The 14,347-nt window shown below is 43.9% G+C and overlaps 2 protein-coding genes across 2 annotated transcripts in view; one reads left to right on the plus strand and one right to left on the minus strand.

Annotated features, from left to right (window-relative positions):
* LOC101999691 (leukocyte immunoglobulin-like receptor subfamily B member 3) overlaps positions 1–14,347 on the plus strand; it is a gene marked incomplete at its 3' end in the record, with an annotated part of 197,194 nt that overhangs the window by 36,463 nt on the left and 146,384 nt on the right.
* LOC102000238 (leukocyte immunoglobulin-like receptor subfamily B member 3) lies at positions 4,827–12,824 on the minus strand. The gene is made up of 9 exons (XM_013355384.1): positions 12,791–12,824; positions 12,592–12,627; positions 12,128–12,412; positions 11,683–11,988; positions 10,289–10,573; positions 9,857–10,162; positions 9,350–9,646; positions 8,809–9,111; positions 4,827–4,963 (listed from the first exon to the last, which is right to left on the minus strand). The coding sequence occupies exons 1-9, from the start codon at positions 12,822–12,824 to the stop codon at positions 4,827–4,829; spliced, it is 1,989 nt and encodes a 662-aa protein (XP_013210838.1).

Genomic DNA, 14,347 nt, shown 5'->3' on the forward strand with positions numbered 1-14,347 from the left:
CTGGGTCTGAAAAAGCCTGGGATAAAACCGGACTCGCTGAACATAGTGGACAATGCGGACTACTGAGAACTCAAGAACAATGGCACTGGGTTTTTGATCCTACTCCACGTACTGGCTTTGAGGGGGCCTAGGCCGTTTGGATACTCACCTTACTAGACCTGGATGGAGGTGTGTGGTCCTTGGACTTCCCACAGGGCAGGGAACCCTAGTTGCTCTTTGGGCTGATGAGGGAGGGGGACTTGACTGGGGGAGGGGAAGGGAAATGGGAGGCAGTGGTGGGGAAGAGACAGAAATCTTTAATAAATAAAAAAATAAAAGGAGAAAAAAAGATGTTTTTCTTCTGTCTAATACCCATGCAGTGATGATTAATCACTAAGAATGTGTCATACGCACTTAGACCCAGGCCAGAGAGTAGCTGGTGTCACCAACTTCTGGTGCTGAAGAGAACATATTTACAAAGGTGCAAATTATTAGTAAATTAGTGTTAACTTATTACAAATCAGTGAACTAAATAGAAGGGGAAGTTATGTGTCTCTTATGGTGGAAGTCAAGTGAGTCAAGGACTGAGGCTGTATTGAAGATGGGTGGGATCTAGTCCTGACCAGAGGGTAAGATACTCTTACAAATGCTTTCCCATCAAGGAAGATCTTCATTCATTCTGAAAATGAAGCTCTCACTAGGTCCTTTTACTTCTGTGCAATATAGAGATCCGTGCTTTCATCTTTAAATAAGGAAAATATTTAGGCAAGGGAATATTTGATCTTGTTGCTGCTCTAGGGATTCAGTTGTTATTGAAAGCTGTTGGTAGATGGAGCCTTTTGCACTAAATTGTAATAAATATTCAGCAGTAATATGAACCCAGGCAGTGTGTCCATCAATGTAGTAAATTGTGTGTGAGTTCCCAGTGTGTCCCTAATAAGGACCTGAGCTCATTAATATATATCCATTAGGTATGTCATCATAAGCACATTCCTTTGACAATGTCACTGTTCAGAGGGTGCAGTGGTATTCTCTAGTTTCTTATTTTCCCAGAAAAGTAAATGTGAGAGATACATCCGCCCTCTCTGTGTGTGTATCTCATTGTCTTCTCTATAGTCATTCTTAGTCTCCGTTTCTCTCTTTGTCTCTCTCTGTCTCTGTTTCTCTCTCTCTCTCTCTCTCTCTCTCTGTCTCTCTCTCTGTGTGTGTGTATAAGATGCAGCGTGTGCTCTCTATTGAATTTTCAATGTGGGAAGAATGTGTTTGCTGGGGAGAGATTATCTCTGTTGACTGTGAACATCAGGAAGGGATTCTGTGATACTTCAGGAGGAAGAGCCCTTAGGAAGGATTCAGCATAGAGGAAGGCAGGGAACAGGGTGGAGTGATAGAAGAGGAACTGAAGTGTAAAGAAAATGATATAGTGGGGACAGGGGCCTGGAGTGCTGGAGAATGTAGACTGACCAGGAGTATTGACAATTGTTTGAGTCTTCGCTGCACTTGGGCTGTGCAATATCCTGGGGACAGTGACAACACAGCTCAGGCTGGGAATGTTTGAGGTTCATGTCAGAATGAAAATGGAAGGATAGAGAAAGGGAAAAGGTGCTTCACTCCCAAGATTGATAGAAGTATCATCCATGATCATCAGAGGTAGTGTCAGAGAAGTTTAGAAGCAGTTATGCAAGCCCTAGGTGACTCACTGGGGAAGCTGACTTTCCTGCTTGCCTGTGCTTGTGCTGTGTAACTAGTAATTTCCTTATTCCTGTAACTTCTTCATTTCTGTCACAGGAAGGTCTTCCTACTCCCTTCTCTGTTTTAAAACCTCCTCACTGTGTTTTTCCCTCTGTTCTTTTGTTTTTTTGACCACAGTTCCTGGTATCACACTGTGGAACCTGTCTCAATACCCTCAGTATTAATGCTCAGGGTGTCAACTTATCTGGCTGCTATGTGATGTGCAACAATATCATTTGCCAACATTCAAACAGAAGCTGGTAATAACCTCCCTCTGTCCTTCCTTGGGGTACAATGAGGGCAATGACCTCTCTTTCAGGATTAGTGTGTGAATCAACTAGCCCAGTAACATGGGAGTGTTTATATAGGAATTCTTATTTCTGAGAATATGTATTGCGGTGGGAGAGTGCATTGGATATTTTTTTGTCATTTAACATAGACTAAAGTCACTTGGGAAACAGAGTACATCAATTGAGGATATGCTTTTATCAGATTAAACTGTAGTCATGTCTGTGGGTGTATTTAATGATGCTAAATGACATCAGAACCAAAAGCTATTCCTCTCAGAGGAACATATATGGAAGCAAAGTTTGGGACTCCTGACAAGGTCATTTCACCCCATGATCCCAGCATGTAGTTTTCTGACTTAGGTATAGGAGAAGGGTCTATAATTTCAAAGGTATTGGGTATCTCTGCTGGATCCATCCAGCGCCCTTTCTCTTCTGGTTCACTTTGATATTTTTCATTCTTTCCCACAGCTTTATGCAGAAACATCAGAAGTTTTAGGAAGTTTTGATAATGGTTGAAGTTAGGACAGCCATTTCTTTTTCCTGAGGCAGAGACAATATATTCTGCTCATGCTTCCATCAGCAACCTGTTCCCTTCACCATATATATGATTTCCTGTGAACTAGTGTTGTACACAGAGTAAAAAGGACACAAGAACATCTGATATGGGTGGTGTCATGTGGCAACAGAGCTCTTTGTACCCCTTCCATTGATCTCGAATATAGCAGTTATTAGAGCATCAATTTCTATAGTTCACTCTAGACATAATGAATTAGGACCAGGACATATCTCCCTTCATGAGCCTTCCAGAGTCAGATGAAAGTATGACAGGTCCAGGAAATATTGTCCATGAGGACAGAGTAAGGTGGTGTGGAGAAGTGTAGTCCCCCAAGGTCTGCTCATCTGCCAGATGTGGTGTCACATCATTTTTAGTCCAGTCCTTCAGTGTCTGAGGAAGCTGGATATCTGTGAGTTCCAGACCAACCATGTCTGCATAGTGAATTCTAGAACAGTCATGGCTCCCTATAGAGACCTTTTATCAAAAAAGAATCCCACAATAACAGCAACAACAACAAAAACCTAAAGCAAGGAAAACAAAAGAAAAGAATCAAGTAGAAGAGGAAATTGAGTTCAGCCTATGCAAATAATGGACACTCATGTCTAGAGAATGGATCATATAACCTAAGTCATGTTGTAAGGGAAACATTACCTAAGTGTAAACCAAGACAAATGAACTAGATGAAACAAATTATAGGCTAAAACATCCCATGAACAGAGATACAAAATGTACAAAAATGTAATTCATGGGCCATCTAAATATTTGTCCTGAAGAGCAAATATTCTTTTATTTTTTGTTAAGAGCAAGTACTCTATGATATCATATTCATGAGATTTTGTTAAGTATTCTATGATGTTTCTGTGAAAAAATTTACTGAATGTGAATACTTCAGACTATACCATGTTACCCAAGAGAATGTATTATCAAATGTAAATAACACCTCATGAAAGAGTAGAACTTTCCAGTCTTGTAAATCCCATTAAAAGCTAAATGGTGTTGATGATAGCAACAAGGAGAAAATGAAAGACATACACAATGGAGATGGTTTTTGATGCAGAGTTAGCATTTGTCAGTGTACCACCACCATTTGTCATAGACATTCATAGGGACTTATCATCAGAGACCTCTAGAGTAAGACTCATTTCATGTATCAAAACACTAAAGTTAGCATATTGGATGATGCGAAAGCAGAGACATGCATTAAATTCTGAAGAAGGTAACAGAATATCCTCTCTTCACATATGCTCAGCTTTGTACTTGAAGCCCTAGCTAATACATAAGCAAAAGTAAAGTAAAAGAGCGTTTCATTAAAGGTAAAATGAGAGAGAGAGAGAGAGAGAGAGAGAGAGAGAGAGAGAGAGAGAGAGAGAGACTACTATCATTGTTTGAAGATAAAATGGTTGTCTATGTAGAAATTCTTTATCATTGTATGATAAACCATCCTAGCAAAGAGAATTCTGGGATGATTGGATATGCTAGCTAATTCCTTTTGCAGATATGAGAAAGAAACAGTGGGAAATGAAACGAAAAGCACAGCTATTTAATGCATCATTCTACACCCTCACTCCTGTGATGTTACATTGCTGTTGGAAAGGCATCTTTGATGGGAAATATTTACAGTGGTCAGGAAATATCACAAATCAGGACTTTGTATTAGAAAACGCCTTCAAAGTCCTACCCTCATTAATTTGCCATGTTATCCTTTCCCACCAGTTTGGTAAATTTGACTTCATATTTCAAGAGGAACTCCATGAAGAATATGTGTTGAAGACCTAAAGGTTGGAGGGTCATTGAAAGAGTTTTGGGCAACATAGGAAGAGTAACTTTGAATTCTGGTCTCTGACTTTACTCATCATTTTTGTTATTGAAGTACCTTTTTTGTTTCTAGTCCAACAGACAGAGTCTCCTGCCATGGAGAATGTAGCAGTGTATAAAAATGGAAAATGACACATGAGAGGGGACTAGAAATGTACAGAAATGAGATTCAAGCCAAACACATGGAACAGCATATTCCCTCATCATATTTATCCAGAAAAAAGTCAGTTCAGTCAGCAAATGCCTCCAGTATATGGAGGAATATACATTTATTTGCTGAGGAAGGGTCTCATCAAAACACTCAGCTTCTTCTGCACTCAAAACACATTTGCTCCCTGGATAATCTCTCACAACAGTTCCTCAAAGTAAGAAATGGATTTTTTCCCCAGAAAACTTGGATTATTATATTTATTTCCCAGACTCTGGAACCTTGAAATATATACTTCTTTTTCTTCTGGTTACTTCCCAGTTGCACACTGGCTCTGTCTCTGGATGCACCAAGCCTCAAAGACCAGAATCCCAAGGACTGTGAAGATCATGACAGCAAACCCCATCCTGATGAGATTCTGCACTGTGTGGTACTGTTTCTCTGAGGCTGTGGTTGTGGATAAAGAAGTTACAGAGGTTAGTGATAGTCAAAATTCCTTCAAGATAACTAAAGGTCCCCAAGATAACTAAATGTTTCCAGATAACTGAATGTACACCCAGGGCCCCTACATTCCCCGAACAAAACTTGGGCCCTATATTTTTAGTGGTTTGAGTTTGAAATCTCTTTATTCAATTGTCTTGAGTTTGGGCATGTTAGGATGGATTGGTAGTTTCAGCTAATCCTGAGAGTAGAAGTATATAATGTGGATGTGCTTAAGAGACCTGAGGGTTTCTTTTGTGTGCCACTTTCTCATTTAATATAAATACCCATCATTTTCATCCTATAAACTGATGAAGTTCTGGAATGAATATTTCACTTGATATAGCTGGACTCTCTTTCTTATTAGTTTCTTCAACGTCACTGTGAAACACCAGTGAAAACAGGAAATTCAGAGTAGAATACATTGTCAAGATATTACTGACATTGATTCTGAGTCACTGCTCTGAACAGCCACAGGACCATTCTGAATATGGTGTCTCTGGTGAATTCAGCAATGACTGTCTGGGCATACATCATCAGTCTGAGATAATTTCCCAAATGTGTGTTTTTGCTTAATGTTTGTTTGATTGCCATACTTAGATACTCCCATTTCTCCTTTGATCTGAATATTACCCTGATCTCTTCTGAGTACCCAGGGACCAGTAGGGGGTGGGTGAGGTGAAACTTCCTTATAATTTCAGAGATGAGATACAGTTTCTGCTAAGGTTGAGAACCTGTCTTTTGTTACTAAATTTACCCAGATGTTCCTTCCCACATCAGACCAAGAAATTTCTCTATTCCCAGCTCATCTAGAATACATCTTTCTGATGCATATGCATCACCATCTGTTTTTTCACATATTATATGAGTAATGGAGGACCAAGATGTAGAGAAGAGTCATGAAGAGGGTTTTGCAGTCCTGGCTCTCAAAAGGTGTGATGGTCATGATGGTGTGTTTGTGTGTGTGTGAACCATGAAAGAGTATATTGTAGTCACTAGGTCTTAACGTTAACAGTGTTCCCATGGCATGGCTGTCTGACACTAAGCATAGGTCCCAAGACTGACATATCTAATCCTTACTTTTGTCATGTTTCAAATAGCCATTATCAAGACAAACGGGACAGTCTACAGTGTGAAGAGAGGGTGGTGCAGGTCTCCCACCACTTTAGGAGACCCAAAGGTCCATGGTGGAGAGTTCCTGCAGGTCTTATCCCCAAAGCTTCTCTTGTTCAGATAGCACACTGAGGACAGGCAGAAGACATTCTTAGCTGCCAGCTCACAAAATAAGGTGAACCCATCCAGTCTCATTTTCTCTATTTCATTCTGAAGTGAAATGTCACAGACTTCACAAACAATAGAATTTGACTGAGACTGCTGGATTTTGTTTTTGCTTAATGTGATCATAGTTATGCTCAGACTCTCCTGAAGCATACTGTCTTGTAGGATTGAACTATGGATTTGGATCTGTTTTGAGAAGAAGGAAAATATAGCAGGATTTTTACTTATTACAGCAAGGCTTCCTCCTCCCCCGGAGACACTGTGGGCCATGGATGCTCATCCAGTATGGGTCTATAAATACTGGTAAGTGTCAGGTGACGAGCAGAGGTTGCCACTGAGGCCTGGTTTCCACTTAGTAGCCTATATCTGTCTGTGACTTCTCCGAGATGCTCTTTCAGACTTCCTGAATCCTTCTCAGTTCCTTTAGCAGGGTCTGTAGTGAGCATTCCTGGAAATATCCATGTTGGACTCTACCATCATGAGAGTTAACCATCTGGTTGCCTCTCTGCATCTTTTGTTACCCAATCCTAGTCAATAATTGCTGTAAATGGAGGATGCTTAGACACCCCTTCAGCTCTTAAGGATCTGGATCATCTCACCTGGGACCATGAGTTTCACAATGGTACTGTCACATAACAGCAGATACACAGATGCGTTGAGGTATCCATTCATTCATAGGAATCCCTAAGACTGGAGGTCACAGAATGCATCAGAGAATACCAGAACTATGCCCTACGAGCTAGGAAGAATGAGGCTGAATGCTCTGTCATGGCCCTGTGCCTCATGCTTGCACATGCCACTTGCACTGTGGGACAGATCTACAGAGAACCAAGTTAGGGAGGAGTATTTTGTCAGGAGAAGTCACAGCCATGGCCAGCACTGAAAGAAACTTCAAGGTCTGGGCCACACTCCTCATTCTCATCACTTTTGGAACTTTATTTTACATATCAATCAGTTTCTCCTCCTACTTCTTTTCCTGTTCCCTCCTCAACCTCTCTTCTGTTCTGCTCCCACACCCCCATCCCCTGCTCCTTCATTTCCATTCACATGGGGTAAGGACTCCCATGGAAACTGACAAAGCTTGACATATCGCATTGAGGCAGAACCAAGCTCCTCCTACCCCAGCCTCAAGGCTGAACAGGGCATCCCGCCACTGGGAATAGTTTCCAAAGAGCCAGCTCATGCATCGTGGTTAGCAGCAGCAGAAACAGGAAGATTTGTCTAAGTCAACATCTCTAAAAGCAGCTGTTTCAAACACATAACCAGCTATTTTGTATTAAAACCCCACATTACAATGGGGTCTTTACATACCCGTCTGGGGCCTGACTCCACATAGCTGAAAAAGGTGATCTCATGACTTAGTGTCTGGAAGAGGAGGTGAGTGTCTGGGTCTCCTGTTCTACTTATATTTGTGAACTACAATGAGCCTAACCATCTCTCTGAATGCCACCTTCTGCAGCACAAATTAAATCCTGGGCTTCTGATGAAGGAAAGAAGCCCAGGATTTAATTTGTGCTGCAAACATATAGGCATCCCCCTGAATATTAACCTTCATCAGGCGATGAAAGGAGACAGAGACAGAGACCCAAATTGGAGCACCGGACAGAAATCTCAAGGTCCAAATCAGGAGCAGAAGGAGGGGGAGCACGAGCAAGGAACTCAGGACCGCGAGGGGTACACCCACATTCTGAGACAATGGGGATGTTCTTTCAGGAATTCACCAAGGCCAGCTGGCCTGAGTCTGAAAAAGCATGGGATAAAACCGGAGTTGCTGAACATAGCGGACAATGAGGACTACAGAGAACTCAAGAACAAGGGCAATGGGTTTTTGATCCTACTGCACGTGCTGGCTTTGGGGGGGCCTGGGCGGTTTGGATGCTCAACTTACTAAACCTGGATGGAGGTGGGCGGTCCTTGGACTTCCCACAGGTCAGGGAACCCTGATGGCTCTTCAAGCTGATGAGAAAGAGGGACTTAATCGGGGGAGGGGGAGGGAAATGGGAGGCGGTGGTGGGGAGGAGGCAGAAATCCTCAATAAATAAATAAATTAAAAAAAAAATAAATCCTGGGCTTCTGGTGCCTCTGTTAGGGTCTCTGTTTGCCTCTCAAACTCACAAGCTGAAGTGACAGAGAAATGACTTTTCTGAGCTAAGAGCTGACAGATTACCTGGGGATTGAGCATACTCCCTGTGCTGAGGTGCCTTATACTCACCAGCTGTTTGTGTGGGCCTTAGAGGTGGCAGACTGAAGGCTCTAGTGGGATCTAGGAAAAAGAACAGGAGGACGGTGAGGTTTAGATGCCAACCCAGGGATCTGCCTATGCTCATTCTTCTACTTCTCCCTTGTAACCTCCCCAAGATCTTTATGCTGTCTATTCCAAACCCAGATTGCAACAGAAAATGGAATGGACATTATTTGAAGGACTGCTGCTGGCATCCACCTTCTGACTGACCTTTTCTGGTGTCCCCACCCAGGACAAGGGATTTCCTAGGGTTTGGTTTGAAAATCACCATGAGAGTTCAGGGTCACTTCACCTGAGACAGTGAGCTCCACAGGCGCACTGGCATATGACAGCAGGTAGAGAGAAGAGTCTTCAGAAGCATAGCACCTGTAGGTGCCCGAGAAGTCAGAGGTCACAGCGCTCATGGAGAATTCTGCCTGGAACTCCCAAACTTGGAACTTTGCTTTTAGTTGCTGATATTGGTGGGCTGCTCCCTCTTTGGACAGAATGAAAGTGTCTACTTTGTATGATGATTGGCACAGCAGGGTCACATTGTCTCCTGAGTGTACTGTGGAGTTAGGCTTCGCTGAGAGGGAAGGCTTGACAGGAAACTGCCCTAAAGAGAAGGGAGTTGATGAGAGACTGCCTTCAATGTTCTGAGCTGATACCTCACCTGGGTCTGCCATGAACATCTTGGACTCTCTTCTTTGTCTGAACCCCTCTCCTACTCCCTTGTCACTGCATCTGTTCCTGAATAAGATTCCTGTCCTTCACCCCAGCCCTCACATCCTTAACTCCCCCATGAGAATTTATGTAGAGTTTAGGTAACCGAGGGAATCTGTTTAGTTCCTTACCTGTGATCAGGATGTCCAGAGGGTCACTGGAGGCTGACCACTCAGAGGAGAGGTTGTGTTTACCATAGCATCTATATTGGCCTCTGGTAGAGTTACTCACAAGGCCCAATGTGAAGTTGGCCAAGGAGAGACCAGCCTGGGTCCACTGGCCATCACGCTGGACAAAGTCAGCTCCCCCCAATTTGTACAGGGCAAATCTGTCATATTTGATGTCAGAGCAACACTGCAGGGTGAGGCTCTTTCCAGGATCCAGGATACGGCCTTGGTGAGTCAGTAGGGAGGCCTTCTTAGACAGCCCTAGAAGGAAGGTGACAGGCTAGTAATTGGGGAGCTGGTTTTTACCAAGCACTTTCCTCTCCCCTCCTGCCCTGCACATGTCACTACTTCTACCCAGGAGTGGGGCTTTGGCTCAGCAACCAGGTTCTTCCTATTTCACTTTGGACACTTCCAGGGCTAAGGTCTTAGGGTATCAAATAAAAATAATTGGTCAAGATGGGGGTGACTCACCAGAGATGTGTATTTTCAGGGGGTTGCTGGGAACTGACCATAACTGTAGAGTATCCTTGTAGAAACCATAACATCTGAGTGTCCCTCTGTGGTCTGGTGTTACATGATCTATAGAGAACAAAGCTTGGTATTGCCTAACACTGTGTATATATTGTGAGTCCAAGGAACTGAGGAACTTCTGATCTTCTTTGGTGAGAATGAACTTATCATATCTCTCCCTTGAGACACACTGGAGAGTCATGTTCCCTCCTGAGGACACCACAGGGCTGGGCAGGGCTGTCAGGTGGGATTTAATGTTGTAGATTCCTAGGACAGAAGGAGGCAGACTGTTACACAGACTCACACAGTCACAATGTTCTGTAAGCCTAGGCTGTGGGAGGGGAATACTCCTGAGAGCAGAGCCTGGGGCTGAGACCCTGCCTGGCCCCTCACCTGTCACCACCAGTTCCAGAGTATCACTGCGCTCTGACCAGCCTTCCAAACTGTAAGAATAACAGTGATACTGTCCTGCAAGTTGATATGTGACATTAGAAATGGAGAACTTGGCCTGGTTCTCAGGTTTCTGAGGTATTTGTGTGCCCCAGGGTTTTTGGCTTCCATCTTTATGCAGAACATAGATTTCTGCCTCCAGGGTCCCCTGACACCAGATGTTCATGGGACTTCCTGAGGTGATCACAGATCCTGGCTCAGCCTTGATGGTGGGTTTGTGGAGGGTCCCTGTAAGAAAGTAGGAAAGAAGGAGGTGGTTCTGTCTGAGAGTAACACAGAGAAAGGCATACTTACAGATGACACTTTTTCCTTTTAAATTTATTCTTCTGTCATACAGTACACACTGACAGCAGCATCCCCACCTCTCCTCTCTCCTAGATCTGCTGCTCTTCTGTTTTGCTTCAGAAAAGAGCAGACTTCCCAGTGATATTAACAAAACAAGGAATAACAGCATGCAAAAAGACTAGTCACACACTGCACATTAAGGTGGACAATGCAGCCCAGTAGGAGGAAAAAGATCCCATGTGCAAGCAGAAGAGTCAGAGACTTCCCCAATTCAATTGTTTTGAGTTTAACAAATACCCTAAACTAGTCAGGCAGTGGTGGTGCACACCTTTAATCCCTGGACTTGGGAGGCAGTTGCAGGCAGATCTCTGTGAGTTCAAGGCCAGCCTAGTCTACTGAGTGACGTCCAAGACCTTAGACAGGGCTACCCAGTGGCTCTCTAGAAAACAAAACAAAACAAAACAAAACAAAAGAGAACCCAAGGCAAACAGCTATAGCATGTGTGCAGAGGGTCTAGAGCAGAGTCATGCACACTGTTTTGTTGCTGTTTCAATGTCTGTGAGCCCTCATAACCCCTGCTTAGTTGATTGTGTGGGCCATGTTCTCCTGGTGTCATGAGTGTGCTGGCTCCTACAACCCTTCCTTCCTATCTTCTGTGGGCTTCTCTGACCTCTTGTAAACGGTACAGGGACTGATCCAGAGTAACAGCAGGCACCATGAAGATTCTTCTCTGTCCTGGACCTCCTGGATTTTGCTGCCACTGTCTGTTTTATCTGTCATGGATTCTGTATCTTGTGTGCACAGGGATGAGCCCCCACTCACAGTCCTACAGGATAATGAAGTCTGAAAGACATTTAACTGATTCCTCATTCTCTCCTAGGAATCTATGGGAAACCCAGTCTGTCAGTCCAGTCCAGCCCTGTGGGCTGCCTTCCATGCTCTGTGTCAATGGGCTCAGGACCACTGACTCCTCAATTCATCACACACCAACACATCCCTGAGAACCTATGTAATTTCAACATCATCCTAGCGGAGAACCTGGGATTCCTCACCTGAAAACAGGAGCTCCAGGGGCTCACTAGGTTCTGACCATAGCAATGGGCTGTTTTTGTTAAAGTTGTAGCATCTGAATGTCCACCTTTGGCTGGAGGTCACAGGACCCACAGAGAACATTGCCTGGTACTGCTGAGTAGAGTAGTTATACTTTGAATCCAGCATCCAGGAGAGCTTTTGTGGTCCTTCCTTAGTCAGAACAAACCTGTCATATTGCTTCCCTGAGATACACTGGAAGGTGAGTAGGCTTCCTTCACTCACCACAGGGCTGGGCTGAACTGACAGACTGGGTTTCCCGTAGATTCCTAGGAAAGAAGGAGGAATCAGTTAAATGTCTTTTGGACATCATTATCCTGTAGGACTGTGAGTGGGGGCTCATCCCTGTGCACACAACCACTTCTTGACAGTCAATCCTGAGTCTGAAGGCACCGAGTTTCCTCTCACCTGTCACCACCAGCTCCAGGGAGTCACTGTACTCTGACCATCCATGACGGGTCCAGTATCGACAGCTGTATCTCCCTGCCTCTTCAGGGCCTATTTTTGAGATTGAGAATTCTGTCTTGCCCCTAGGATTCTGTGGAATCCCTGTGGTCCTTAAATATTTGTATCCATCTTTATACAGGTGGTACCCTTTGACTTCTGTTGTACCCTCACACAAGAAGGTTACTTTAGTCTGCTTGTAGACCACAGAGTCTGGCTGTATTCTGAGAATAGGCTTAGGGAAGGCCCCTGCAAGGAAATGAACAAGTAACATCCAGAACATCCACCCTCAGATTTCAGCCTCCATCCCTAACCCTCAGCCATCACCAGGACCAGGACACGTGTGTTGTTTTTCATCCTCACTGTCAAGGCATGGTTCCTGGAATGATGAAAAGTGAATACCACAACATCTGCAGACACTCACTCACCTGCCAGCACTGGGATCCGGAGACCCAGAGTAAGCCCTGGAAAAGAGTTCCCTGTGAGAGATTTGTCCCTGAAACTTGGGCAGCTCCTTCCCACTGAAGAACCTCCTGAGACCCTGGGGTGTCCTGATGGGCCAGTGCTGGGCTGTGGGTCAGCATCAATCCCAGACCACAATATCCCCTCCCCATCTCCACATCTCACCTATACAGAGCAGGGCTTTGAAGGTGAAGGTCATGGCATCTCCTCCTGGAAGCTGCAAGTTTGTTTATGGGCAGAGCTTGGAGGAACAGGAGACAGAGGGTGTGGATTCTGAAGGCAAGCACTCCTCCTGATATGGTTGTGTTTCAGCAGTCACACAAGAAGGGGAACTGTCCTCCTTAGGCAGCAGGCTCTGACTTCCCCAAGGCTGTGACTGGGTCAGGCTATAGACTCTTCAGTCAATATTAGATGGATGACATTTCCATAACCTCATCAGAGTCTGTCTCATTTGTCCTCATCTTTTTCAGGGCCAGGTGATAGCAGCCATGCATGATTATTACACAGAAGAAACAGAAATTTTCATGTGAGTTTTCTTTATTCCTTTTTCACATTTTATGTGAGTTACTTCTTCATATTAAAAATATTTGAAGACTTGTATGAAGAGTCTCACTCTGTACATTTGCATGACATAATATTTATAATCTGTGTGAGGCAGTGACCTCCACAGGAGCAGATAAAAAGGAGTGACGGCAAAGGAAACAGGCCTGAGCCAGTGACCTCTGCCAGAGCAGGCCCTTGAACGTGACCTTCATAGTATCAGGTATTAGGAAGAGACCTCCAAGGAAGGAGGCCTCAGCCAGAGTCCTCTGTGGGACTGGGTACAAGCCAGAGACCCGTGACCTCTGCCAAAGCAGGCCCAACCCACAGACATCTGTGGGAACAGACCTGAACCAGTGACCTGTGCTGGAAAAGGCCTGGTCCAATAACTTCTGCTGGAGCAGGCCAAGCCAGTAACCTCAGTGAGAGAAGCCCTAAGTAAGGAACATCCTTGGGAGCAGGCCTGATCGACCCCCAGTATGGCAGAGCTACTCCCGGGAGCACCAACTGAACTCTGGGAACGCTCAATGACCCTGGCTGTACCATAAGGAGCCAATCTGAGCCTTTGATCTACTGGCCCCTGGAAGATTGATCACCAGAGGCATAGCCCCAACTACATCAATCAGAGGAAAAGATGAATAGACAAGGTAAGAACAGATTCAACACTACAAAAGGCAACACGATACCAACAAAAACTAGTGACCTAGTGACTCTGCAATAGCAAGACTTGAATGACCTAAAAACTAACTCTTTAGGAGAATGTTTGAGGGCCTTAAAAAGGGAATGAAAAATTACCTCAAATAAGTGAAGGAAAAGACAAAAAATTGTAAAAAAATCAACAAAACCCTTTAAAAAAACAAGAAAAAGCAATCAAACAGATTAAAAAAATAATTTAAGACTTGAAAATTGAAATAGAGGTAGTAAAAATAAACAATCCACAAACTGAGGGAAATCTGGAAACAGCTATTACAATAAAATAATCAGGAACTTGGTCTCCTTTGTTGGCTTTTGTGGGGACCCACAGATTTGGGCAAAACACTACCGTACCCAACCTCTCTCTCTATCTCTTAAGGACTTTATCCTTTTTCTTTTCTCTCTCAAACCTACATATATATTTTTTTTTTACTTTTTTTTTCTCTTTTTTTTTTTGCTTTTTTTTATTAAGAAAGAAAAAAAAATTTC

This window comes from Microtus ochrogaster, unplaced genomic scaffold, assembly GCF_000317375.1.
Source record: "Microtus ochrogaster isolate Prairie Vole_2 unplaced genomic scaffold, MicOch1.0 UNK123, whole genome shotgun sequence".
Taxonomy (NCBI): domain Eukaryota; kingdom Metazoa; phylum Chordata; class Mammalia; order Rodentia; family Cricetidae; genus Microtus; species Microtus ochrogaster.